The following is a 21,886-nucleotide window of genomic DNA, read 5'->3' as shown; positions in this document are numbered from 1 at the left end:
CAAGGCTTGAATCTCATAGTCATTCAGCACATTTTTGTTGAATGTGTCAGTAGAAGGCCAAAGTAGAGAACTGAGTGATAAAAGCGAGGAGAGGGGTCCGCCATGTAAAGTCGGGGAACCCATCAAGAGAGTGAAGAGGGGCAAGGTGTAGAGTCGGGAATTGGAATGGAAAGGACAGGATATAGCAAGAGTGGGCGATGATGAGAATGTAGGGTGAGGTTGGGGGATAGGATAGTGCAGGATATCTTAAAAATGTGTGGAACAGTGCCCAGCCTGAGTGGCTCAGCGGTTGAGCATCACCCATGCACCAAGAGGTCTCTGATTCAATTTCTGGTTAAGACACATGCCTGGGTTGCAGGCTTGATCCCCAGTAGGGTGTGTGTAGCAGACAGCCAATTGGTATGTCTCTCTCTCTCTCTCTCTCTCTCTCTCTCTCTCTCTCTCTCTCCCTCTCTCCCTCTCTCCCTCTCTCCCTCTCTCCCTCTCTCCCTCTCTCCCTCCTTCTCCCTCTCCCTTTCCCTTTCCCTTTCTCTCTATCTAAACGTAAATAAAAACATATTTTTAAAAAAGAATTTTCGCCCTGGCTGGTTTTGCTCAGTGGATAGAGCATCGGCCTGCGGACTGAAAGGTCCCAGGTTCGATTCCGGTCAGGGGCATGTACCTTGGTTGCGGGCACATCCCCAGTAGGGGGTGTGCGGGGGGCAGCTGATCCATGTTTCTCTCTCATCGATGTTTCTAACTCTCTATCCCTCTCCCTCTCTGTAAAAAAAAAAATCAATAAAATATATTTTTAAAAGATTAAAAAAGAATTTGAGTTAAAAAAGAAGCATAGAACAGCATTTTGTTTCATAGTTGGGGCAAGAGCAGGGAGGACTGGGAAGATTAACAATATCTACTGTGTAGCAGGCACAATGTGGACATATGTATAAAAAATAATGATCACCTCCTTAAACCCAGGGAGTGTTTAATGTGAGCCTGCAAGTGTTATGGATAATAGCTAGAAGTATAAATATAAGATAGACTGTGGAAGGTAAATACGATAAATTGATTTAGGGGAGAAGGATCAAGATGTTCAAGTCCCTGACTTAGGACTTCCTTGTCCATGTGGACATCTGGTATCTGCGACACCTGGGGTCACAGTGGATCCCCGTGTGGAAAGAACACTGTTTCCCAGGCCAGATATCACTTTTTTTTTGGGGGGGGGGAGGGCATGGGGAGAGATCAGCTGCCATTGTGCAGAATAAGGGATCAAACATAAAAAGTTACCTTCTCAAGGCACATCCATAGGAGAAAAGGTAAATTCGAATGTCTGGTTTTGAGGTGGAATTTGAAATTTATTTTGCCATAGGAACAGTTGGATAGATTGTGCAATAGGCTTTGTGGATGGGCATGGGAATCTGGTAACCTTTTATACACAGTCTATCTGAACAGGCTGTCTTACAAATGAGCCTTCAGAATACCACCGAGGTGGGACTTCCTCCATGCCATTCATTTATGGCTTGGGCACCTTGTTTTATGACTTGATGAAGAATTAGAAAACTCAGTGGAAAAGAAAAGCACATGTCAGGTGCATAGAATCATCCCTGTTACTCAGCGACAATGCAAAACAGAGTCATAATAACAGGAAAAGATACTGAAATCATGAGGATGCCTGTGGTCATTCAGCCTCACCTCTTCTGTGCTTGTGCTTTCTCTGTGTTGTACATTCTATCTCCGAATAATATTTCCAATGTCATAAGCCACCTTAGTTAAATATTTAATTCTCCTGGACTCATAACTAGGGACCAAAATGTCATCCGTAGGTTTTATGAAAGTAATAAAATGCTTCAGAAAATACAGTTGCTCGGCTTGGGGCAATTAGTCACACACCTGGTCACGTGTTTCCCTACAGAATGACGATGGCTGCTTATCTGTATGAAAGCTTGTTATTTGGAGGAAACGAAGATAAGACGTTTTTGCTGTATGTCTGAACCCTGTTTATAAAAACTATTTTTATAGAGTAACATTCTCTTTCCTGCTCCCTGCCCTTAACTTCAGAGAGAAGTAAATTTCCTGCAACAGGTGCTTGTAAATAGTAAGTGCTCAATAAAGCGCCCCCTCTCTCCCTTTCATCTCCAAGCTATTGCCTACAGTTACATAAGAGAACCCTGTTCACGTCTTCCGAATATATAGCTCTATACCTTTGTGAGTTGGCTAAAATATAACTTGTAGGTTTGTTTTTCTCATGGCAAGGTTTATTCATTTTAAAAATACAAAAGCCTCTTTTTCTAAACCTGTGATTTTAATTTGTTCTTTTTTTGTCTGAATTTTCTGAAGTTTCTACAAAAACTTATTTTCCAAACAAAAATAATGTTTCCGAAGGAAAAAAGCAGGTAAGCGAAAAGAAGTTATCCATTACCCAGAGGTAATCGCTATTGACTTCATCCTTTCTGGGTCTTTTTCTGTGCATATAATGGATATTTATTTCAAAATGAGATTATGTTGACTATGATAAGTTAACAGTTTTCAGTGGGAATAAGCAGTACAGGTCTATTTTCAGCTCACTGTCTGGGCAAGGTCAGTAGGTAATTGTGGAGGTAGCAGGTGGGGTGGGGGGATGCTCTGTTCCACTCACACCTTTCCTGGAATTTTCCCTCCTTGGCCTCCAGGATCTTCTTAATTGAGCTAGAGGATGGGGAGAGAATGAAAGATGATGAGTGGGAGGGTCTATTGGCCTGGTCTGGAAAATGCGCAGATCATTTCTGTCCATGTCCTATTGGCCAGAACCTAGCCACATGACTGTAAGGAATGCTGGGAAATGTAGTCTAGTTGTGGGTTTAAATGGAAAAGGGAGACATCTTGTTGAACAACTTGCTGGTCTCTAAACTCATTTATAGAAAGCTTAGGAAACTTAACCATATAGTTTATTTCAAACATTTTTTTGTATGCTAAATCTAATCATATCTCTATCCTGTGCAAAGCTAACCATCTCTTGCCAGATCTCCTTTTAATTGGTCATCCTCTTTTGTTTTTATTCCTTAAGAGTCCATTCTCCCAAAAAACCAAAGTGGTCTTTCAAAAACTTAAGTCAGAGAGAAACCAAGATGGCGGCATAGGTAAACACCAGAAATTGCTGCCTCGCACAACCACTTCAGAACTACAACTAAAAGACAAAACGGACATTGTCCAGAACCACAGGAAGGCTGACTGAGTGGAAATTCTACAACTAAAGGAAAGAGAAAAGCACACTGAGACTCAGAGGAGGAGAGGAAGTAAAGTGCAGAGGTATGGAGGTGCACGTGGAAAGGGCTGGCAACTGAGGACGCGGTTGTTTTTTTCAATCGTGAGGGAGACACAAGCTCCCGACTGCTCTGAACTCCAGTTCCGGGCGAGTCTCTAGGGACCCAGACTCATACGGAGAGAAACTGGACTGTCTGGCATTGATTGGAACTTGAGGGCGGCTTTCTCTCAGAGGTGCTTGCGGCGATTACCGGGACTGTGAGACCCGGGCCCTCTTAGGGCAGGGCTGAGGATCAGCCATAGCTGTTTGCTTCGCCCTATTGATTCCCTGAGACCCGGCCCCACCCAAGCTGTGCTCAGAGGCTTTTGCATATGAATGGCCTGGCCCTTTGCAATCTGAAATTACCTAACAAACTGCAGCTGGGTCAGAGAGACCCAGAACAACCAAAAGAAGGCCCAAGGCCCCACAGAAGCTTGCATTGCTTCACAGCTGGGCCTCATCTAGGTACCTCCAAATCCCAAACAAAGAAGAGGAATCTGCAGATCTCTCCGTACCTCCTGCTGGGTAGCCTCAGGCAGAGGCTAAATTAGCAACTCCTTAGAGATCCAAGTGCCAGTGTACCCAGTGGTCAGAGTGGGACCATCCAGATTACAACGCCTCAGATCCATAAGGGACACACTCAGGGGGCAGACTCAGTGAGCACCAAAGCCCCACTGAAGCAAGTCTTACCCCATAAGGGTGTCTCCAGCACAGAAGTTCTCCCACTGTAGACACAGCTGATTCTCACAGCCAATTGGCCTGGAGGTCAATTCCTCCCAGTGATACCTATAACAGTCAAGGCTTAACTACAACAAGACTGTGCACAAAGCCCACAAAGGGGTGCACCAAGAGTGTCCACCTCAGGTAATTGGGGAGGCTGAGCCACTGGGCCCTATAGGACACCTAGCACAGAAAGCCACTCTATCAACACAGGGAAGCATAAAAAATGTGGAGACAAAGAAACAAGTCACAAATGACAGAAATGGAGGAAAGCAAACTACTGGATATAGAGTTCAAAACTACACTTATAAGGTTTTTCAAGAATTTTCTAGAAACCGCCGATAAATTTAATGAGACCCTCAAGAAATCTAGTGAGACCCTTGAGGTTATGAAAAAGGACCAACTAGAAATAAAGCATACACCGACTGAAATAAAGAATATTATACAGAGTTCCAACAGCAGACTAGAGGATCACAAGAATCAAGTCAAAGGTTTGAAATACGAAGAAGCAAAAGACACCTAACCGGAAAAACAAAAAGAAAAAAGAATCCAAAAATATGAAGATAGTGTAAGGAACCTCTGGGACAACTTCAAGCGTACCAACATCTGAATTATGGGGATGCCAGAAGAAGAGAGAGAGCAAGATATTGAAAACCTATTTGAAGAAATAATGACAGAAAACTTCCCCTACCTGTTGAAAGAAATAGACTTACAAGTCCAGGAAACGCAGAGAACCCCAAACAAAAGGAATCCAAAGAGGACCACACCAAGACACATCATAATTAAAATGCCAAGAGCAAAAGACAAAGAGAGAATCTTAAAAGCAGCAAGAGAAAAACAGTCAGTTACCTACAAGGGAGTACCCATACGACTGTCAGCTGATTTCTCAACAGAAACTATGCAGGCCAGAAGGGAGTGGCAAGAAATATTCAAAGTGATGAATACCAAGAACCTACAACCAAGATTACTTTGCCCAGCAAAGCTATCATTAAGAATTGAAGGTCAAATAAAGAGCTTCACAGTTAAGAAAAAGCTAAAGGAGTTCATCACCACCAAACCAGTATTATATGAAATGCTGAAAGGTATCCTTTAAGACAGGGGTCCTCAAACTATGGCCCATGGGCCACATGCAAATACAGATATTGTATTTGTTCCCACTTTGTTTTTTTTACTTCAAAATAAGATATGTGCAGTGTTTTAAATTTGTTCATAGTGTTTTTTTAAACTATAGTCCAGCCCTCCAATGGTCTGAGGGACAGTGAACTGGCCCCCTGTTTAAAAAGTTTGAGGACCCCTGCTTTAAGAAGAGGGAGAAGAAGAAAAAGGTAAAGATACAAATTATGAACAACAAATACACATCTATCAACAAGTGAATCTAAAAATCAAGTGAATAAATAATCTGATGAACAGAATACACTGGTGAATATAATAGAATCAGGGGCATGGAAATGGAGTGGACTGACTATTTTTTGGGGGAAAGGGATGTGGGGGTGCGGGAAGAGACTGGACAAAAATTGTACACCTATGGATGAGGACAGTGGGCGGGGCGGGGTAAGGGCAGAGGGTGGAATGGGGACCGGGTGGAGGGGAGCTATGGGGGGAAAAAAGAGGAACAACTGGAATAATTTGAACAATAAAGATTTAATTAAAAAAAAAAAAACTTAAGTCAAATTTTGTCAGTCCCCTGCTTGAAACTTTCCAAGGGGGCATTAGGGAGAGAGGGTGTGTTGGAATAATGCCCACCCTCTATCAAGTGAGGCTGGCCTCGCATCTCTGGCCCCACTGTGCCATGCTGGCCTCCCCCTGTAGGGCCAGATTTCCCCCCGCCCCCCACCCGTAGGCCTTGGGACTTGCTGGCACTCCTGCATGACCTGCCCTCCCTCATGAGCACCTTCTACCTCCTTTAGGTTTCAGCTCAACTGTCTCCTCTCCAAAGAGGCCTTTCCTGACCACCAGTTATAAATACCCTCCCCCTGCCCTAACCGGTTTGGCTCAGTGTATAGAGCGTCGGCGTGCGGACTCAAGGGTCCTAGGTTCGATTCTGGTCAAGGGCATGTACCTTGGTTGAGGGTACATCCACAGTAGCGGGTGTGCAGGAGGCAGCTGATTGATGTTTCTCTCTCATCTATGTTTTTAACTCTCTATCCCTCTCCTTTCCTCTCTGTAAAAAATCAATAAAATATATTAAAAAAAAATAGCCTCCCCCTTTCCCTCTACTTAGTTGCTTATATTTAACTGTCATCGTGTCATCAAAGCACTTACCAGCTTCAGAAATTACCCTGCTTGTTTGTTTGCATTGTGTATTTATATTCTGTTTGTCTGTCTTCTAGATTGTGGGTTCCTTGAGGCTGGAACTCCATCTTGCTCATATCCGTACCCCCCAGGTCATGAGTCTGGCACACGATGGTGGGAACTTAGTAAATACTTGTGGAATGAATGAAGGTTGTTGCAGATTCACACATATTTCTAATGATTATACTATAGCCCATTGCACTGAATTGCTATAAACAATTAGCTGTCCAATTTGAGGGATTTTTAGATTTCTTTCACTTACAAAAAAATGCTGTGGGGACTGTCCTTTTAGCTAGTTTTTTTTTGGTTTGTGTTTCTTATGTATCTGTGCTTATTTCTTAGGATTGATTCCTAAGTGAGGATTTGTTTAATGAAAGGGTGTGTGTACAAAATGTTTAAGTGCTCAATAAAGCACTTAAAATTATTACCATTCTGTATTTCCATGTGCCCTGCAGATTCTTCTGACTTGTTTGCTGATACAGTTGAGAGCTCTTATATAATGCACTCTCAGTAACACTAGGATGTGGGACGGGTAGGGTGGGGTGTTTTCTCCATGTTACTGTATCCCTACATCTTAGAACTGGTGCTCATGCTTACTAAATGAGTAAACCAGTTTCCATAAAATGTTAGTTATTCCTTTACTTACATTTATTTTTTATTCATTTATTAATCTTTGCTGACTTTAAAATATATGCTTTGGAAAGTAGCTCCATCCACCCAATGTAAGAACATTCACCCAATGTTAATGCGAACCTAAGGCAACCAGGTATTAACTGGGCTTATCCTATTCCTTCAAACCCAGACAAGGTTCAGTCAAGCCCCTACCCAGTTTTGTGTAAAGTATAGGGCACTGCCCAGGATTTCTGAGAATTCCAAGGGGTACGCGACAAAGAGATGGTTTCTTACCAGAATTCTTGTTTTCTGCTGTCACTGGTGACTATATCTTGGTTTCCATCCTAAACCCAGTCCCTTCTTTGTCTCCCCCAAATTAGTTCCAAGTGCAAGGCTAGGTGTGGAAACTGCCCTGCTGCTCAGCCTGAGTCGGTTATCAGGAGTTACTGCTTAGCAGGGAGACAGAGACAACCATTCCCTGTCCTCCATTTCTTCTTCTGAATGATTCCTCACTGCATCTCAAGCAAAGTCTTTAACCCCTTAGCTGGCAGACAAGGATTCCGTTTCAACCCATGGTTCTCAGTTTATATGCTATGAGCACTAATGGGCCGTAAACGTTTCCCAGGTGTGCTATGAACTCTACACGCATGTGTTGCCAAATTGGGATCTTTGTGTAAAAAAATACTTTCACGGTGACGTTCCGTAACTGAGTTGACCATGGGAGATGCCTGCTGTGAGACACAGAACAGTGCCAGATATTACCCTGAATAACATCTGTGCTGAGAAGGAATCCTTGACAAGGGCCCATGAGGTGAGTGTGTAAGAGAAAGGCGAGGGCAGTCAGTCCGGCAGTTACAGGAACAAAGGGAGGAGCACAGGACCCGGGGCTTTGGTAAACACTTGGGGACACTCTGGTGTGTAGTAGTTATTCCTAACTTGTCTTAATCCTTTCGTGAAGGCTGCCAAGCACATTCCATCCTGGGAGTGCAGGCCTCGTTCGCAAGTGATCGTAAGCACACACAGGTTGAGAAGCTTCTCTGAACCACACTGGTGCCCTGCTGTGTCTGTGTGTGAGCAGCCTTGTGTCAGGCTGGATGGTGGGAGAGTGGTTGAATGGCAGGAAGAATCCTGGAACGTAAATGATACTGCGCTGGGTCTGATGGCGCGTATGCCTGTTAGATCCACTGGCTAAGATTGACAAAGCTTCAGCCTCCTGGTCTCTTCATGTTTTATTTCCCCTTGCTTTTGTCCCCTTTCACATGACATGATCTACACAATCATTTAGGTTTTCTTTTCCTGCCTAGGTGTTTACTAAACATGGGGTAGATGAATTTCATAGTACTTATCTCTTCTTGCTTAGTGCTTGTGTCCTGAAGGGCTTCATCTCTGGCCATACCCCGCCACACACACACACACACACACACACACACACACACACACACACACACACACTCTTTTTTGATAACTTTCCACTGACTTCTAGTTGTAACTACCAACTGTACATGAATAACGCCCAGGTCTATCCCATACTAGACATCTCTCCCATTTATGAATTTAGTCATTTTTTTTTTTTACAACTGGTTGTTTCATAAGCTCCTTGAATTCAAGTTAACCCTCTCTTTTAATTTATGTTAACACTTAGTGACCCAAACTAGAAACCTGAGAGTTATCCTGGACTTCTGCCTGCCACCTCCTTCTGAGCCTGCTCATCTTTTCTGAATGTCTTAGCCTTAACTACTTCTCCAACCCATGCCCTTTGGCAGGTGCCATCACCGGGTCCTGTGCCGTTGGTCTCATCACTGAGCAGACCACAAGTATGTTCATGCCTGTATTCAAGCTCTAGCTCAATGCCAGATGCATAGGAGCTGCTTGGAAAATGTTGGAATGAATGCATGAATAAGCAGATGAATGAATGAATGATTTCTGAGATGATTTGGGAAGATTTCCATTTAGGATGGTCTTTTTACTGGAACTGAGGAATTATGTTTGCTTGCCAGCACTGACATTTTGAAATCATAATGTTGAAGAACCATCTTACCACATGAAATTCCTTTCTATCTCAGGCCACTCATACAAATACATACACCCCAAAGGAAGAATTATTTACTAAATTTATGCTACCTTGTTGCATTTGGGCATTTATCTAGGTCATTTCATGTGTGTGGTTGTATTCTTGGCACAGCTGGGAAATTCTTCCTATCAGTGCAAAAATAATTGATCTGCATGACCTAGTTTGAATCAAACTTGTGCTCACTTCATCTGGATGCTCTGAATTTCTAGGGTCATTAGAATTTTGAACTGGAATGTAGCTTTTTGAACTTCCTTGTAGGGAGCAGTGGCCTATGCTTGGATTGGTTCGCTCTGTATTTCAGTTCTGGCCTGAAGAGGAATCATTGACTTTGCACATGGGGTGAGAGTGCGATCCATTGAAGTCCATTATTTTAATGTTTTTTCCCCCCCTCCAACAGGGAGAATCGCGTGTTCTGAGAGTGAAAGTTGTTTCTGGAATTGATCTCGCCAAAAAAGACATCTTTGGAGCCAGGTATGTTGACTCTATTTTGTAGTCTTTTTTGGCTTGCTAACCTTAAGCACTGTTTTGGTTCAGCAGCAGGATTGTCTGGAGGCCTTCATCAAACAGAGATTGCTGGGTCCCCCTGCAAATTCTGATCGAGTTGGCGATGCTGGAGCACTGGCCCAGGGACCACAGTTTGCACCAGGGCCTAGGCCTTGTATCACAACAGTGGTCAGCAGGCTAGTCCTTCATATGGGTTGACTTCATGAGGAAATTGATTCTGATGTTTCTGGTTTTTTGCAGTGGAAAAATACAGTTTGGGAATAAGTCTGTGCTTATCTTAATATATTACTTTTAAAAAAAATATTCCTAGTTTAGGGAAGAATGCAAGTGTCATTTTGTTCCTAAGAAACCTGCATAATTCCTTGGCATAGACAGTCTGAATGAAGAGATTTTGTAATTCGGAGGCATTTGGTGACTTCTAGCAGGGAAACAGCCGATCTTTCTGGTGTCTCCGCTTTTTTTATTTAGAGTTTTGCACCCGGTATTCATGTGGGATCTTTTTGTTCCTGCTGGCCCTCTGCAGTGTGCTGCGTTACATGTTAAACTGGTAGCAGAGTGAGGTTAGAGCCACTGGGGACAGGATTGGAACTAGATTTTGGAGAACAAAGACCTTTTGAACTTCAGACACAGAGGAGACATTAGACGTCCCAGTCCAGCTTTCCTGTCCTATGGTTGACAAAGCTTAACCCTTTGTATGCCATAAGCATCTGTAGACGCAAGTGGCGGATTTTTTAAATTAAATTTAAAATATCGTGGTGTGTGGGGATGGTTTCCATTTTGGATGCCTGGCAGTTAACTGGTTAAGTCCAGAGAGGTTGCTGCTTGCCCGGGGCACATAAGCTGGCAGTGCTAGAACAGTGACTTGCCCCTGCCCTGGCGTACCCTGTGGAGTTTCACCAGGAGCGCAGGGTGGCTGCTCTGCAGTCCCCTCATTACAGCAATGGATCATCTGTGAGTCCCCTGCACTGTCCCCTGTAGTGACCCTCTGGTTTGGGGGCCTTAGCCTGACACAGAAGGCCCTCCCTCCTTTTCCTGCCCCTGCACTGGAAGCTCACCGTTCTCTAAATCTGCCATGTCGCCTTTGCTTATGTTTTCCGCTTGGCATGGAGTCTCCTCACATCCTTTCTGGCACGACTCACTCCTGGGCCAGTGCAGGTGGCAGGCAGCACCCCTCCTGAGCTCCCCACCGCCTGCCTCCATCAAATCCAGCCTGAGAGGACAAAACAGCTCTAGACCTTGGGCTGTGGTGGCTCCGTGAGCTTCCTCCTCCTCCCTCCAGCCCCACCTTAGCAGAGTTGGTTGGCTCAGAGGCTACAGCCCTTCTTATTCCTGTCAGTAAGCCCAGAGATCTTGGCACCTGGCAGTTTCCCTATAAATGGACTTGAATTCAATAAGCAGAATCCTATTAGGGGAGGCTGTGGCACAGGGTTGCCAGCCAAGGAAAGGCCACTCTTCCTAATTCTCACGGAGGTGCCATTAGCTTATCAGGCATCTCCCTCACCCATCCTGGGCTCCCTTTAATTCTCACAAAGGCTCCCTGCAAAGGGAAGGAGGTCTGCCTAGGACATAAAGGGTGAGCGCAGGAAAGGGAGGTGATGGCAAGAGCAAAGGCTGGTGTCAGAAAAGGATTCAGGGAGTCAGGAGAATGGCAGGTGCGCGTGATCTCCAGTGGATGCTGATGTCTGTGCAAAATTACGATGTCAAACCCCACAGAAGGAACACGCTCTCTTGTGATGGTTCAATCAGAAACTTCTCCATGGGCTGCCTGAGGCCTGGCTGTGGCTGCAATGGAAGGTCAAGACCCCTTGTCAGCCCAGCTATCATTGCACACAGGAGAAGTGAGGCCTTGGTCAGGAACCTCACCAGCAGTTATAGTCAGGGTCAGCAGGACATCTGGATTTATAGGGGAACCTTTTAGACACGTTCTGTTGTGGCGGGGATGAGTCCTGGTGTTTGGCCACAAAGAGGTGTACAGTTTGGGATAAGTAAATCATGCTTTCTTTCTTCTTAAAATTTTTAAATTATAGTTGACATACAATATTATATTAGTTTCAGATGTACAACATTGTGATTAGACACTTATGTAACTTAGGAAGTGTTCACTCCAGTAAGTCTAGTGTCCATCTGACACCATACGTAATTATTACAGTATTATTGACTATATTCCCTGCACTCTCCTTTACACCCCTGTGACTATGTTGTGACTACCAATTTGTATGTATGTTTAATACCTTTTTCACCCAGCTCTCCAACCCACCTCCCATCTGGTAACCATTAGTTTTTCTGTATCTATGAGTTATTTTTTTTTTAGATTCTACATATAAGTGAAATCATATGGTATTTGTCTTTCTCTGTGTGACTTAGCATAATACTCTAGGTTCATCCATGTTGTTGCAGATGGCAAGATTTCATTCCTTTGTGATGGCTGAATAATATTCCATTGTGTATATGTACCATATCTTTTTTATCCATTCATCTAACGATAAATAACTTAGGTTGCTTCCATATGTTGGCTATCGTAAATAATGCTGTAATGAACATAGAGGTGCATACAGGGTGTCTCAAAAATGTATACACACTTTAATAGCTGATAGCTTAGTTTTGAAAATGAAATGTATTTTAATAAACACTGCCTTTATTCAAAATATGTGAAAACATTTTGGGGGACATTCTATATATCTTTTCAAATTACAGTGGGGCCTTGACTTACGAGTGTCCTGACTAATGAGCTTTTTGAGATACCAGCTGTCTCTCCGCCGATTTTTTGCATTGAGTTGATAGAGTAATTTGAGTTAACGAGCTCCTTAATGAGCTCGGTCTCGGAACGAATTAAACTCGTAAGTCAAGGCCCCACTGTAGTGTTTTGGATTTTTCAGATAAATACCCAGAAGTGGAATTGCTGGGACGTAAGGTAATTCTATTTTTTTAAAAAATATATATTTTATTGAGTTTTCACAGAGAGGAAGGAAGAGGGATAGAGAGTTAGAAACATCGATGAGAGAGAAACATCGATCAGCTGCCTCCTGCACACTCCCTACTGGGGATGTGCCTGCAACCAAGGTACATGCCCTTGACCGGAATCGAACCTGGGACCCTTGAGTCCGCAGGCCGACGCTCTATCCACTGAGCCAAGCTGGTTAGGGCGGTAATATTTTTAATGTTTTGAGGATCTTCTATCTATTTTCCTTAGAGTATGCTTTCTTAAAATGGGGTGGGAGGAAGGAGGGGCTCATGTTTATTGAATGCCTCGATGTGCCTGGCACGGTTTGAGCTATTTACACAGGAGCTCATTTGATTCTCCCAACTGTTTTATGCAGCAGGTACTGTTGTTGTCCCCACTTTGCCCATAAGGAAACCGGGATATAAAAGATTAGCTAAGTTGTAAAGGCTATACCTCTAGTAAGTTATAGAGCTGTGAATTGAGCGAGGTATCAGTACAAGTTATTTTCAGGCTGTTTGGAGTGCTTCCGGGATAGCTGGCACAGTGGGGAATGTGACAGTGTCACTGATACCGCCCAAGCTCTGTGAGGAAGGTCTCACCTCCCTTTTCTAGGTGACAATATTGAGGTTCAGAAGGATTGTCATCAGCCCAGGAAGAAACAGCTCTATAGTGAGTGCTGGAACCGAAGGATCCAGATTTATCAGTGTTCTTTCCAGTGCTAGGTTAATACTGTTCTTGAATGACAAAAGTCCAGCCGTGGATGGGCTGTTGGTCTAGATCAGCGGTCGCCAACCTTTAGGACTTCACGGACCACCAGTGGTCCACGGACCACCGGTTGGTGACTGCTGGTCTAGGTGACTGTGCGGGTCCTTCTAAAACCTGAGATTTGATGACTGTTTTACTTTTTTAAAGTAGATTTAAAGAACTGGCCAGTGTATTTGATGGCAGCTGACCAAGTTCTTAGAATTGTATCATTAGGCATTAGATTTAGAATAGATGTACTTTGCTAAATAAGATTAAAATTTTTTTTAAAAAAAGCTTAGAATATCTGTTTTGAGTTTCAAGCTTTATTCTTTTTCAGTTATGCTTGTATCTCAAGACATTTAACCTTGTGCCTAAACAGTTAACTGAATAGGGTCATTTTAATACAAGTTCTTGGCCCCTCCCCCCTCGCCCCCCCATTTTCCTTAATTATGAGCAGCCTTCATTTAGGTGACTTAGAATGAATGCATTTGCGACAGTTAAGCTGCTTTTTCACATTGAGCAAGGCTGGCTACGACTCACCAACTCTAGAATTTCATGCAGAAGGTTCCAGGGCGCTCACTTCACAGTTGCTTCTTTATTTTGTATGTTGGGTTTTCAGCATCAAATTATACCTGGTTGGGTTGCTATCATTTTTTCTTTTGGCAGCTGGTGATTTGAAATTTAAAACACACACAGCCTCAAGGACATTGGAGGGACGAGGCAAGAAGTCCCTCTGTAGTGAGCGATGGAGGCTGATGGAGGCTGCACGCCGCGTGGCGATGGCTCCGTGGCACCAGCTCGGCTCCGTGGCACCAGCTCGCCTCCATCCTGTTGTCTAGATTTCAGTTGTTAACATTTTTCTGCATTTGCTTCATCTTGTTTTTCTTGCTGAAGTATTCAAAAATGAATTACAGACATTATGACATTTAGCCCCTAAATACTCAGCCTGCATCTCTGAAAAAACAAGAACGTATTCCTATGTAACCACAATACAATTTTCACTAAATGGTCAGTAATGGCGTAATGGACTCTATTACCCAGCCCATTATCTGAGTTTCCCCAACTGCCCCTAAAATAATGCCTTTTACAATTGGCCTGTTTACATGTGAATTCCCTTGAGAATCTTGTATTGCATTTAGTTGGTAGGTCTCTTAAGACCCTGTAAATCTAGAGCAGTTGTCTCCCCCTTTTACATGATGTTGAACTGTCAGTAGGTTGTCTCACTCATTACATCCGATTTGTTTCCTGTGGTTTCATGGAATGTGCTCTTGTTTCTCCTGGGGTTCCTGTATATTACAAGTTGGATCTGAAGCCTTGACCAAATTCAGTTTAAACACTGGGGACAGGAATGGGGATGCTTTCTGCTCAGGAGAGGGACACAGTGTCTGGTCGCCCCTTAATCAGTGGTGCTGAACTTGATCCCTGGGGTAATGTGGGGTCCATCTGTTCCCTTCACTGTTAAGTTATATCTCCCCCCTGCCCCAAGCAAGAAGTGGGTGAGGTGATGTTTTGGCTATCCACTATACACATGGAAATTTTAAATATTAATGTACTTTTTCTCCCAAAGGATTAGAAATTGTGGCTTCTTTCCTCACTCTTTTTGAAAACATTGCACAGAATAAGTCTCCTTTAACTAATAGAGAACCCTTGAGACTTGAGAGTCCCCTCACTAATTTGGGAGCACTTCTAAGACACTCTGAAGCCAGAGTTGGAAAACTGTGGGTCCCCAGGAACTAGACTGAGCCAACAGGTGTTTATTTAGCCCATGGAGCACTAAAACAGAGAGAAATCATGAGCCAACATGTAGGAGATTTCCTATGAAATATCCAGATTCCCAGGTTTCTGGAAAATCTCAGCAATGTAGACACACTGGGCCTGCATCCTTGCAAGGTCACGTGGCTGGAGGTGTCTGCTGGATATGTCTTTTCTATGGAGCTGGAGACCCCACACCTCCTGGGTCCATGTGGCTGCCTCCCCAACTGACATGGCCCTGAGGGGGAGGGGCGGGAATTTGGTTTTGACCCCTGAACTGGGTGGCCTTTGGCTTGCAGAGCTGCTCTCTGCCCGCCTTCCCCACAGCACCCTCTCCCACTTAGGTTGGGCCGAGCACCTTCCCCTCTGCTGGGACAGTGTTCATGCTCTGCAGGCTCCTTGCAAATCTATGGAGGCTTAATTGAGCAGCCCTTGCTACCCAGGGTGTTGTAAGAATCACATCTACACTAATGGCCTGGGAGCCCAGAAGTACTTGCCTTCCAATCCCTGCACCGAGGAGCTCATGCAATTACTCCTGAGAGAGAGCCCCAGAGAACTTAACTCTCAGACTATTCTGATTGTACTCCTGCCCTCCCCAAAACCCTGAAATGATGTTAAAGAATATTAACCCTCTCCTCCCAAATGAAAACCTCTCCTACTTCTGTAACAACCACACACATCTTACATATTTGTGTTTACCTCCTGGTTTTTGAATGTTTGGATGCATGCAACATCCTGTTAAAATGTCAGTCCTAGAGGGCACACCATTTGGGCCACCAGGTTTCCCAGAGGGCAGTGGGTTAGTGCCGAGGGCCAGCGTGTGTGCATCAGGCCCCACGGCCTGCTGAGCATAGCCAGTGCCGTACTGATGGATATTTAGAAAATGATTGTGAACCAACAAAAAAGGCTAATTGAGAATGCAGGGAATATCTGGCCAGTTTCCAAATATTCCCATATAAATTGGTCTTTGCAGTTTTGGTAAATGAAGGGGTGAAGTAGACAGGCCGCATTACCATACCGTTCATTCCCTGATGTCGCACGAACCAGAATCCCTCATTCAGAATCCGCTCCTTTGCCTCGACTCTGATGCATGGATACGTAGGTGTCACCACGGAGCCTTGGTTCTGCCAGAGGTTTGACAGAGAGCGGAGGAGCATTGTAGGCCTTCCTGCCCTCATTCTTATCCATCTACGTGGATGCTCTGGTCACTGTGTCTGTAGGACCGAGAATCTGATGTGCCAGGAAGATGAGGATGGCTCTACACATGGTGGATGCTTGATAAGTTTTATTCATCTGGTCAGAGTGGAGCCTGGGAAAATGGAAAAATTAGAAAGCAGCAGAAGAGCTGTGGGTACTTCCAGTTGCCAGTGGTGGCAGAAATCCCAAGACACCTCTGGGGATTGGTGAACTTTGGGTCTCCTGCCTGGCATTGGTGTGTCCTGGGCCCCCAGCCCTTTCCTCTGTCTTCCCCTGCTGCCTGCTGCTCCTTGCTCCTTCCTGTCCTTCATTCCTTAGCTGCAGGTCTCTGTATCCGCCCTCCACCCCTCACCCAATATCTTTACTCTGGCTTTATCTGCAAGCAGTCTATATTTGTCCCACTGTTTTCCTTTTTGGGGGAGATAGGAAAGAGTCTAAAGAAGGGAATGTTGCCAATGTGAGATGAGCCAGAAATGAAAACATCTCTGAATGTATAAGATAATGAAGAAAATCTCTGTTTTACAAAAATTGAGCTAAAAACCAAGCCTTCAGAGATGAAGCTGGTAGGTACTACCAGGCGGTCTGGCGTTCTGATGGCGGAGGACTGCTGTTGTTTCATCACCAGAGGAGTGAGGGAGACGCTTCTCTCTCTCTGCTAATGGTTCCCCGAGGTTTAGGGCAAGGGTAGCTCGCCAACCGTTCTCAGCGGTTGGGCCTCCGGGAGGCCTTGAGAAGGATGCTCTCCGGGCTCACTCTGCATCTGCATCAATAAAAATGCCCTTACTGAAGGTGAAAATACTCTCCTCCCTGGGAATAATGCTTTGGAAAGTACACAGCCCAGAATCCAGTTTGGGCTCCTGTGTCCGGAAGCCCCAAATATTCTATTTCTCAGACACATAGCTCCTATGTGATGTTATTTCATGTTATAAGAAACACTGTCAAAGATTCCCTAAAATTATTTCTACTTCATGTTTATATTTGGGGGAGGTACCTGGAAAATAAGGTCTTTAAGACTGCTGTTAGGACTAACTGAGCTGGCAGGTTTGAAACGGTAAATACAACCTTTCTCAAGTGCTGCGGGGATTCATCTAAATCGGGGCCAGCAAACTTGCTCTATAAAGGGCCAGAGAGTAAACAGCTGAGGCTTTGCAGGACTTACGGGCTCTGAGATAGTGCAAGAGCAGCCAGGACGGTATATAAACAGAGTGTGGCTGTTTGCCAGTGGCCCATGGGCATCGTGTGCCACCCTCAAGGGTGTGAGCTACTGATTCTTTGCAACATACATATTTGGATCTGGGAGTGCCAGTATCATTTGGTCAGGATTTCCAGATTAAACTATTTCATTGAGCTGCTGGTTGGTCAGTGACAGACAGGGATTCAGCCAGTACTGACTTTTTAGGGGAGGGAGGAGTGGGTTCCTAGATATTACAATAGCTTTTAATGTTTTTCTTTTCTCTTCAAGGGCAGCATGCTTACAATATACCATAGCTTATGACACTTTTTTTACAGATGCACTGTGTATTGTAAAGTCTACAAATAAATAAACTGTAAATGTTTCGTCTTAGAGAAAATGATTCTCACTGCTTTACATAGGTACACATGAATCAATAAGATTGAATTTGTAGGCATACAAGCAGATGCAGACAGTACTTTAAATTGGTGCATTACAATGAAAATATTGCCTGTTTTCTCTACTGACTATTTCTTAGCCTATGACCTTAGTGCAAGCCATGTTTAATAAGGAATCTGCAATGTGTAACTTTCTCAGTGAACTACTCAAAGGAATGGCGCCCTGGCTGGTGTGGCTCAGTTGGTGGGAACATTATTCTATGCACCAAAGGGTTGTGGGTTTGATTTCAAGTCAGGGCGCTACCTGGGTTGCTGGTTCAATCCCCAGCCCCAGTCATAGCGCCTTCTGGAGGAGGCCCACCAATGTTTGTCTCTCTCTCACACATGGATGTTTCTCTCTCCCTCCCTTTCTCCCCTTTCCCTCTCTCTAAATATCAATGAAAATGTCCTCGGATAAGGATGAAAAAAAAAAAGAGGACTGGCATTCCTACTGGATTATACTAACACAAGGGATATAAAACATGCCCGCCTCAACATGAGTGTGCTCCCCTTCCTTCTGGCACGGAGAGGAACGGGTGGCAGACATGCTTCAAGGGCTGTTGGCATTTCTGTCCTTCATTGTTGTAGGTCCATTGTTTGCTTCCCTCATTGAAGAACTGATTACTGTTTTGAGTCACTGTTATGTTTAGATGCTTGAAATTGGGCATTCATGGTGGGAAAGAAGAGATGCATTTGAAAGATATAGTTCAAGTTTGGGGGTAACTTGTTGAAAAATAAAAATGGATGAATCTTATAACTTTAGTTTCTTTCCTTTTTGCTAGCAAGAAAATACTATTGGTTGTATATTGCTCGCTCGCTCTCTCTCTCTCTCTCTCTCTCTCTCTCGCGTCCTGACTTGGGAGTTCATTGCCACCATTGCCTTTAATTTTGTCCAAGTGATTTTAGATGTTATCTAGACAGCCTGGACAGTGAAAGAGAAATGTTTAAATTCCTTTCTTCCAGAGTGGGTTACTGGCTCCCTGTAGTGTGATTTCATTTTCTCCGTGTTATTAAAAAAATTGTCAAACCACTGTGGCCTGGAAATGAGGTTTGAATGACTAGTAAGACCACACAACTCAGGATCTTCGTTGGCCCTTTCAGTTTCTTAGCCTGGATGTCCAAGTATTTGAAACTGTTCTTTCTCTGGAATTATCTGTCTCAGCTGGTGGCTCCACTGTCTATCCAGGCGTCCCAGCTAGGAACCCAAGAGTTATCCTTGTTTCTCTCATACCTCCGCCCACACCTGGTCTCAGTGTCTCTATAGAGGACTTCCCAAATGCTGTTCACATCTGCCCTCTCCTCCCGGGCCCTCCGCATATGTACATACAGAATTCTCTCTCTCAAACATAGACTGTATTCTGCGACCGTTCAGCCATCACTCACTGCCTCAGGTCAAGGTCCTGGCTCCTTAACACGAGTGCCCACCCGTGCATCTTCTGGGCGTGGCATCCTCCATGCTCAGCCCTGTACACCCGCAGAGGTTACGCTCTTCCTCCTCTGGGCCTTTGCTGGCCCCCAGAACGACCACCAGCTCCCCTTCTGCACAACTGAGTTGTTTTCATTTGTGAGATCTCCCGAGGCAGGGTTCCCTGCCTCTGCACCCACCTTGTCCAGGTGTGGGGGACTGGCTTTGTTCGCTCACCCTGTGCATCTGTCTGAGGTCGCTCATGCATAGTATGGTGTTGGGATTTTCCTCTGCTAGATCTTCAGCCTTGTGCCCCACTGTCATCCCACATTGGCCCAGGGCCACCCAATCTGTGACTGCTTTTACCCTGCCCACCCCTTTTAAATGCACAATCCCATGGCTCTTGGCACCCTCCCTGCCACTTGGCTGAATTTATTTTCCCTGCTTTTGTACTCTATCAGTGATTTATGAATGCCCATATTTTCTTACCCTCGCATTTTATTCTTGTTTATTTTATTGTTCTGTATGTATCTTTATGACCCTCATTTTTTACAATATGTAGGTTATAAATTTTAATAATATAAAAATTCTCTACTAGCACATACCACATTATTTCTAGCTCCTTCCAACTTCCAACTTACCACAACATCTTTAACTTCAGGGGATGCCTCACCCTTAACCCCTCTGTCCATGTAAGTTCACTGGAGGGGAGGAATTCCAAGGCATCCTAACAAGAAGGCTCCAGGAGTGGCTCCACTGAGGTGTATTCGGGGGAGTTATAGCTCCCTCTGGTGGTCAGATCATCAGATGCGTTTTTGTTCTGGATTGTAAAAATAATATCCAGATCTAATAATCCTTTAAGTTCTTTTTAAAAAATAAATTAAATTTTAAAAAAATTTACATTATGTTTGTTTTGGCAGATGCTTAAATCCTTCCCAAATAGTGACAGTTATGCAGAGGAAAGAACGCTTTTATTTTAAGCAGTTCCTACTTTTTGCAGAGTTGGTTTTAAAGTAGACTGTACTAAAGAACACAAACAACTCAACACCAAACAAACAACCCAACTAAAAACTGGGCAGATGATTTGAACAGGCATTTCTCCCAAGAAGATGTACAAATGGCCAAAAGACATACGAAAAGATGCTCAACTTCACTTGGTATTTTTTTTTTCTTCCTGTTTGAGACATTAGGACTTATTCTCAGGGCTGTTAGGACTGTTCTTATGAGATAATGTTTCCTTGTGACACCCTCTGATAATGCCAAAACACTGTATAAATACAGGGTCTATTTTTTTCTTTCATTAGGGAAATGCATATAAAAACTACAATGAGCCTGGCCTGTGTGGTTCAGTGGTTGAGCGTCAACCCATGAACCAAGAGGTTCCTGGGTTTGATTCCTGGTTAGGCACTTGCCCGGTTTATAGGCTTGATGCCCAGTAAGAGGTGTGCAGGAAGCAGCCGGTTGATGTTTCTCATCAGTGTTTCCATCTCTCTCTCTCCCTTCCTTTCTCCTTAAAAAAATAAATAAAAACATTAAAAAAAATACTACAAGGAAATACCACCTCACACCTGTTAGAATGGCTTTTACTAACAAGACAAGTAAAAAGTGTTGGGGGGGGGGGTTGTAGAGAAAAAGGAACCCTCATTCACTACTGGAGGGAATCTAAACTGGTACAGCCACTATGGAAAACAGCGTGGAGGTTCTTCAAAAAATTAAGAATAAAGTTACCATATGACTCAGCAATTCTGGGTATCTACCCGAAAAATCTGAAAACATTTATTTGCAAAGATATATGCATCCCTATGTTCATTGCAGCATTATTCACAATGGCCAATACAGGGAAACAACCCAACTGTCCTTTGACAGATGATTGGATAAAGAAGATGTGGTACCTATATACAATGCAGTACTACTCAGCAATGAGAAAAGATGAAATACTACCACTTGTGACAACATGGATGGATCTTGAGAATATTAAGTGAAATAAGTCAGGAAAAACTAAGAACCATATGATTTCACTCATATGTGGGATATAAAACTGAAACTCAGAGACACAGACAACAGTATGGTGGTTACCAGAGGGAAGGAGGGTGGGGGGTGGGTAGTCAAAGGTAAAGGGGACCAAATACATGGTGATGAAAAATGATTTCACTTCGGGTGGTGGGCACACCATGCAATATACAGATCATATTTCAAAGGAATGTATATCTGAAACCTACATAGTATTATTAACCAATGTCACCCCAATAAACTTAATTAAAAAGTAAAATAAATAATGAATAAAAATAAAGTAGATAATACATAGCATACATGTATTTCCCCCTTTCAGTTCCATTTCTTTGCCCAATAATTTTCTAAACTTGTAGAGTCATCAAAATAAAATGCCATGGACTACAAAGGAATCATTAACTGATGTTGGGAATAAATGGAATTCTTTATTTCCAGTGTGGTCCCACAGACAAAATGAACAGTAGTACACTTTTAGTTTCACATTTTTAAAAAATATATTTTTATTGATTTCAGAGAGAAGAAGGGTCAGGGAGAGAGAGATAGAAACATCAATGATGAGAGAGAATCATTGATTAGCTGCCTCCTGCACTCCCTACACTGGGGATCGAGCCCGAAACCCAGGCATGTGCCCTGACTGGGAATCAAACCAGTGACCTCTTGGTTCATAGGTCAGTGCTCAACCATTGAGCCAAATCCACTGGGGAGGTTTCACATTTTTTAATATATATATTACATACATATATACATATATCTCAGAGAGGAAGGGAGAAG

The 21,886-nt window shown here is 43.7% G+C and overlaps 1 protein-coding gene across 3 annotated transcripts in view; it reads left to right on the top strand.

The window, feature by feature from the left end:
* NEDD4L (NEDD4 like E3 ubiquitin protein ligase) overlaps positions 1-21,886 on the top strand; it is a 297,127-nt gene that overhangs the window by 87,697 nt on the left and 187,544 nt on the right. For 2 of the 3 annotated variants that reach the window (XM_036322036.1, XM_036322035.1), the window contains exons 1-2: positions 7,511-7,694; positions 9,352-9,425. In XM_036322036.1, the coding sequence (XP_036177929.1) occupies positions 7,608-7,694; positions 9,352-9,425 (161 nt within the window). In that variant the 5' untranslated portion in view covers positions 7,511-7,607. Of the gene's footprint in view, positions 1-7,510; positions 7,695-9,351; positions 9,426-21,886 lie in introns of those variants that run through there. The other variant, XM_036322034.1, reaches the window with a different exon arrangement.

The sequence above is a fragment of the Myotis myotis genome, unplaced genomic scaffold, assembly GCF_014108235.1.
Source record: "Myotis myotis isolate mMyoMyo1 unplaced genomic scaffold, mMyoMyo1.p scaffold_m19_p_9, whole genome shotgun sequence".
NCBI classification, from domain to species: Eukaryota; Metazoa; Chordata; class Mammalia; order Chiroptera; family Vespertilionidae; genus Myotis; species Myotis myotis.
This window is presented reverse-complemented; position numbering and strand designations above follow the sequence as displayed.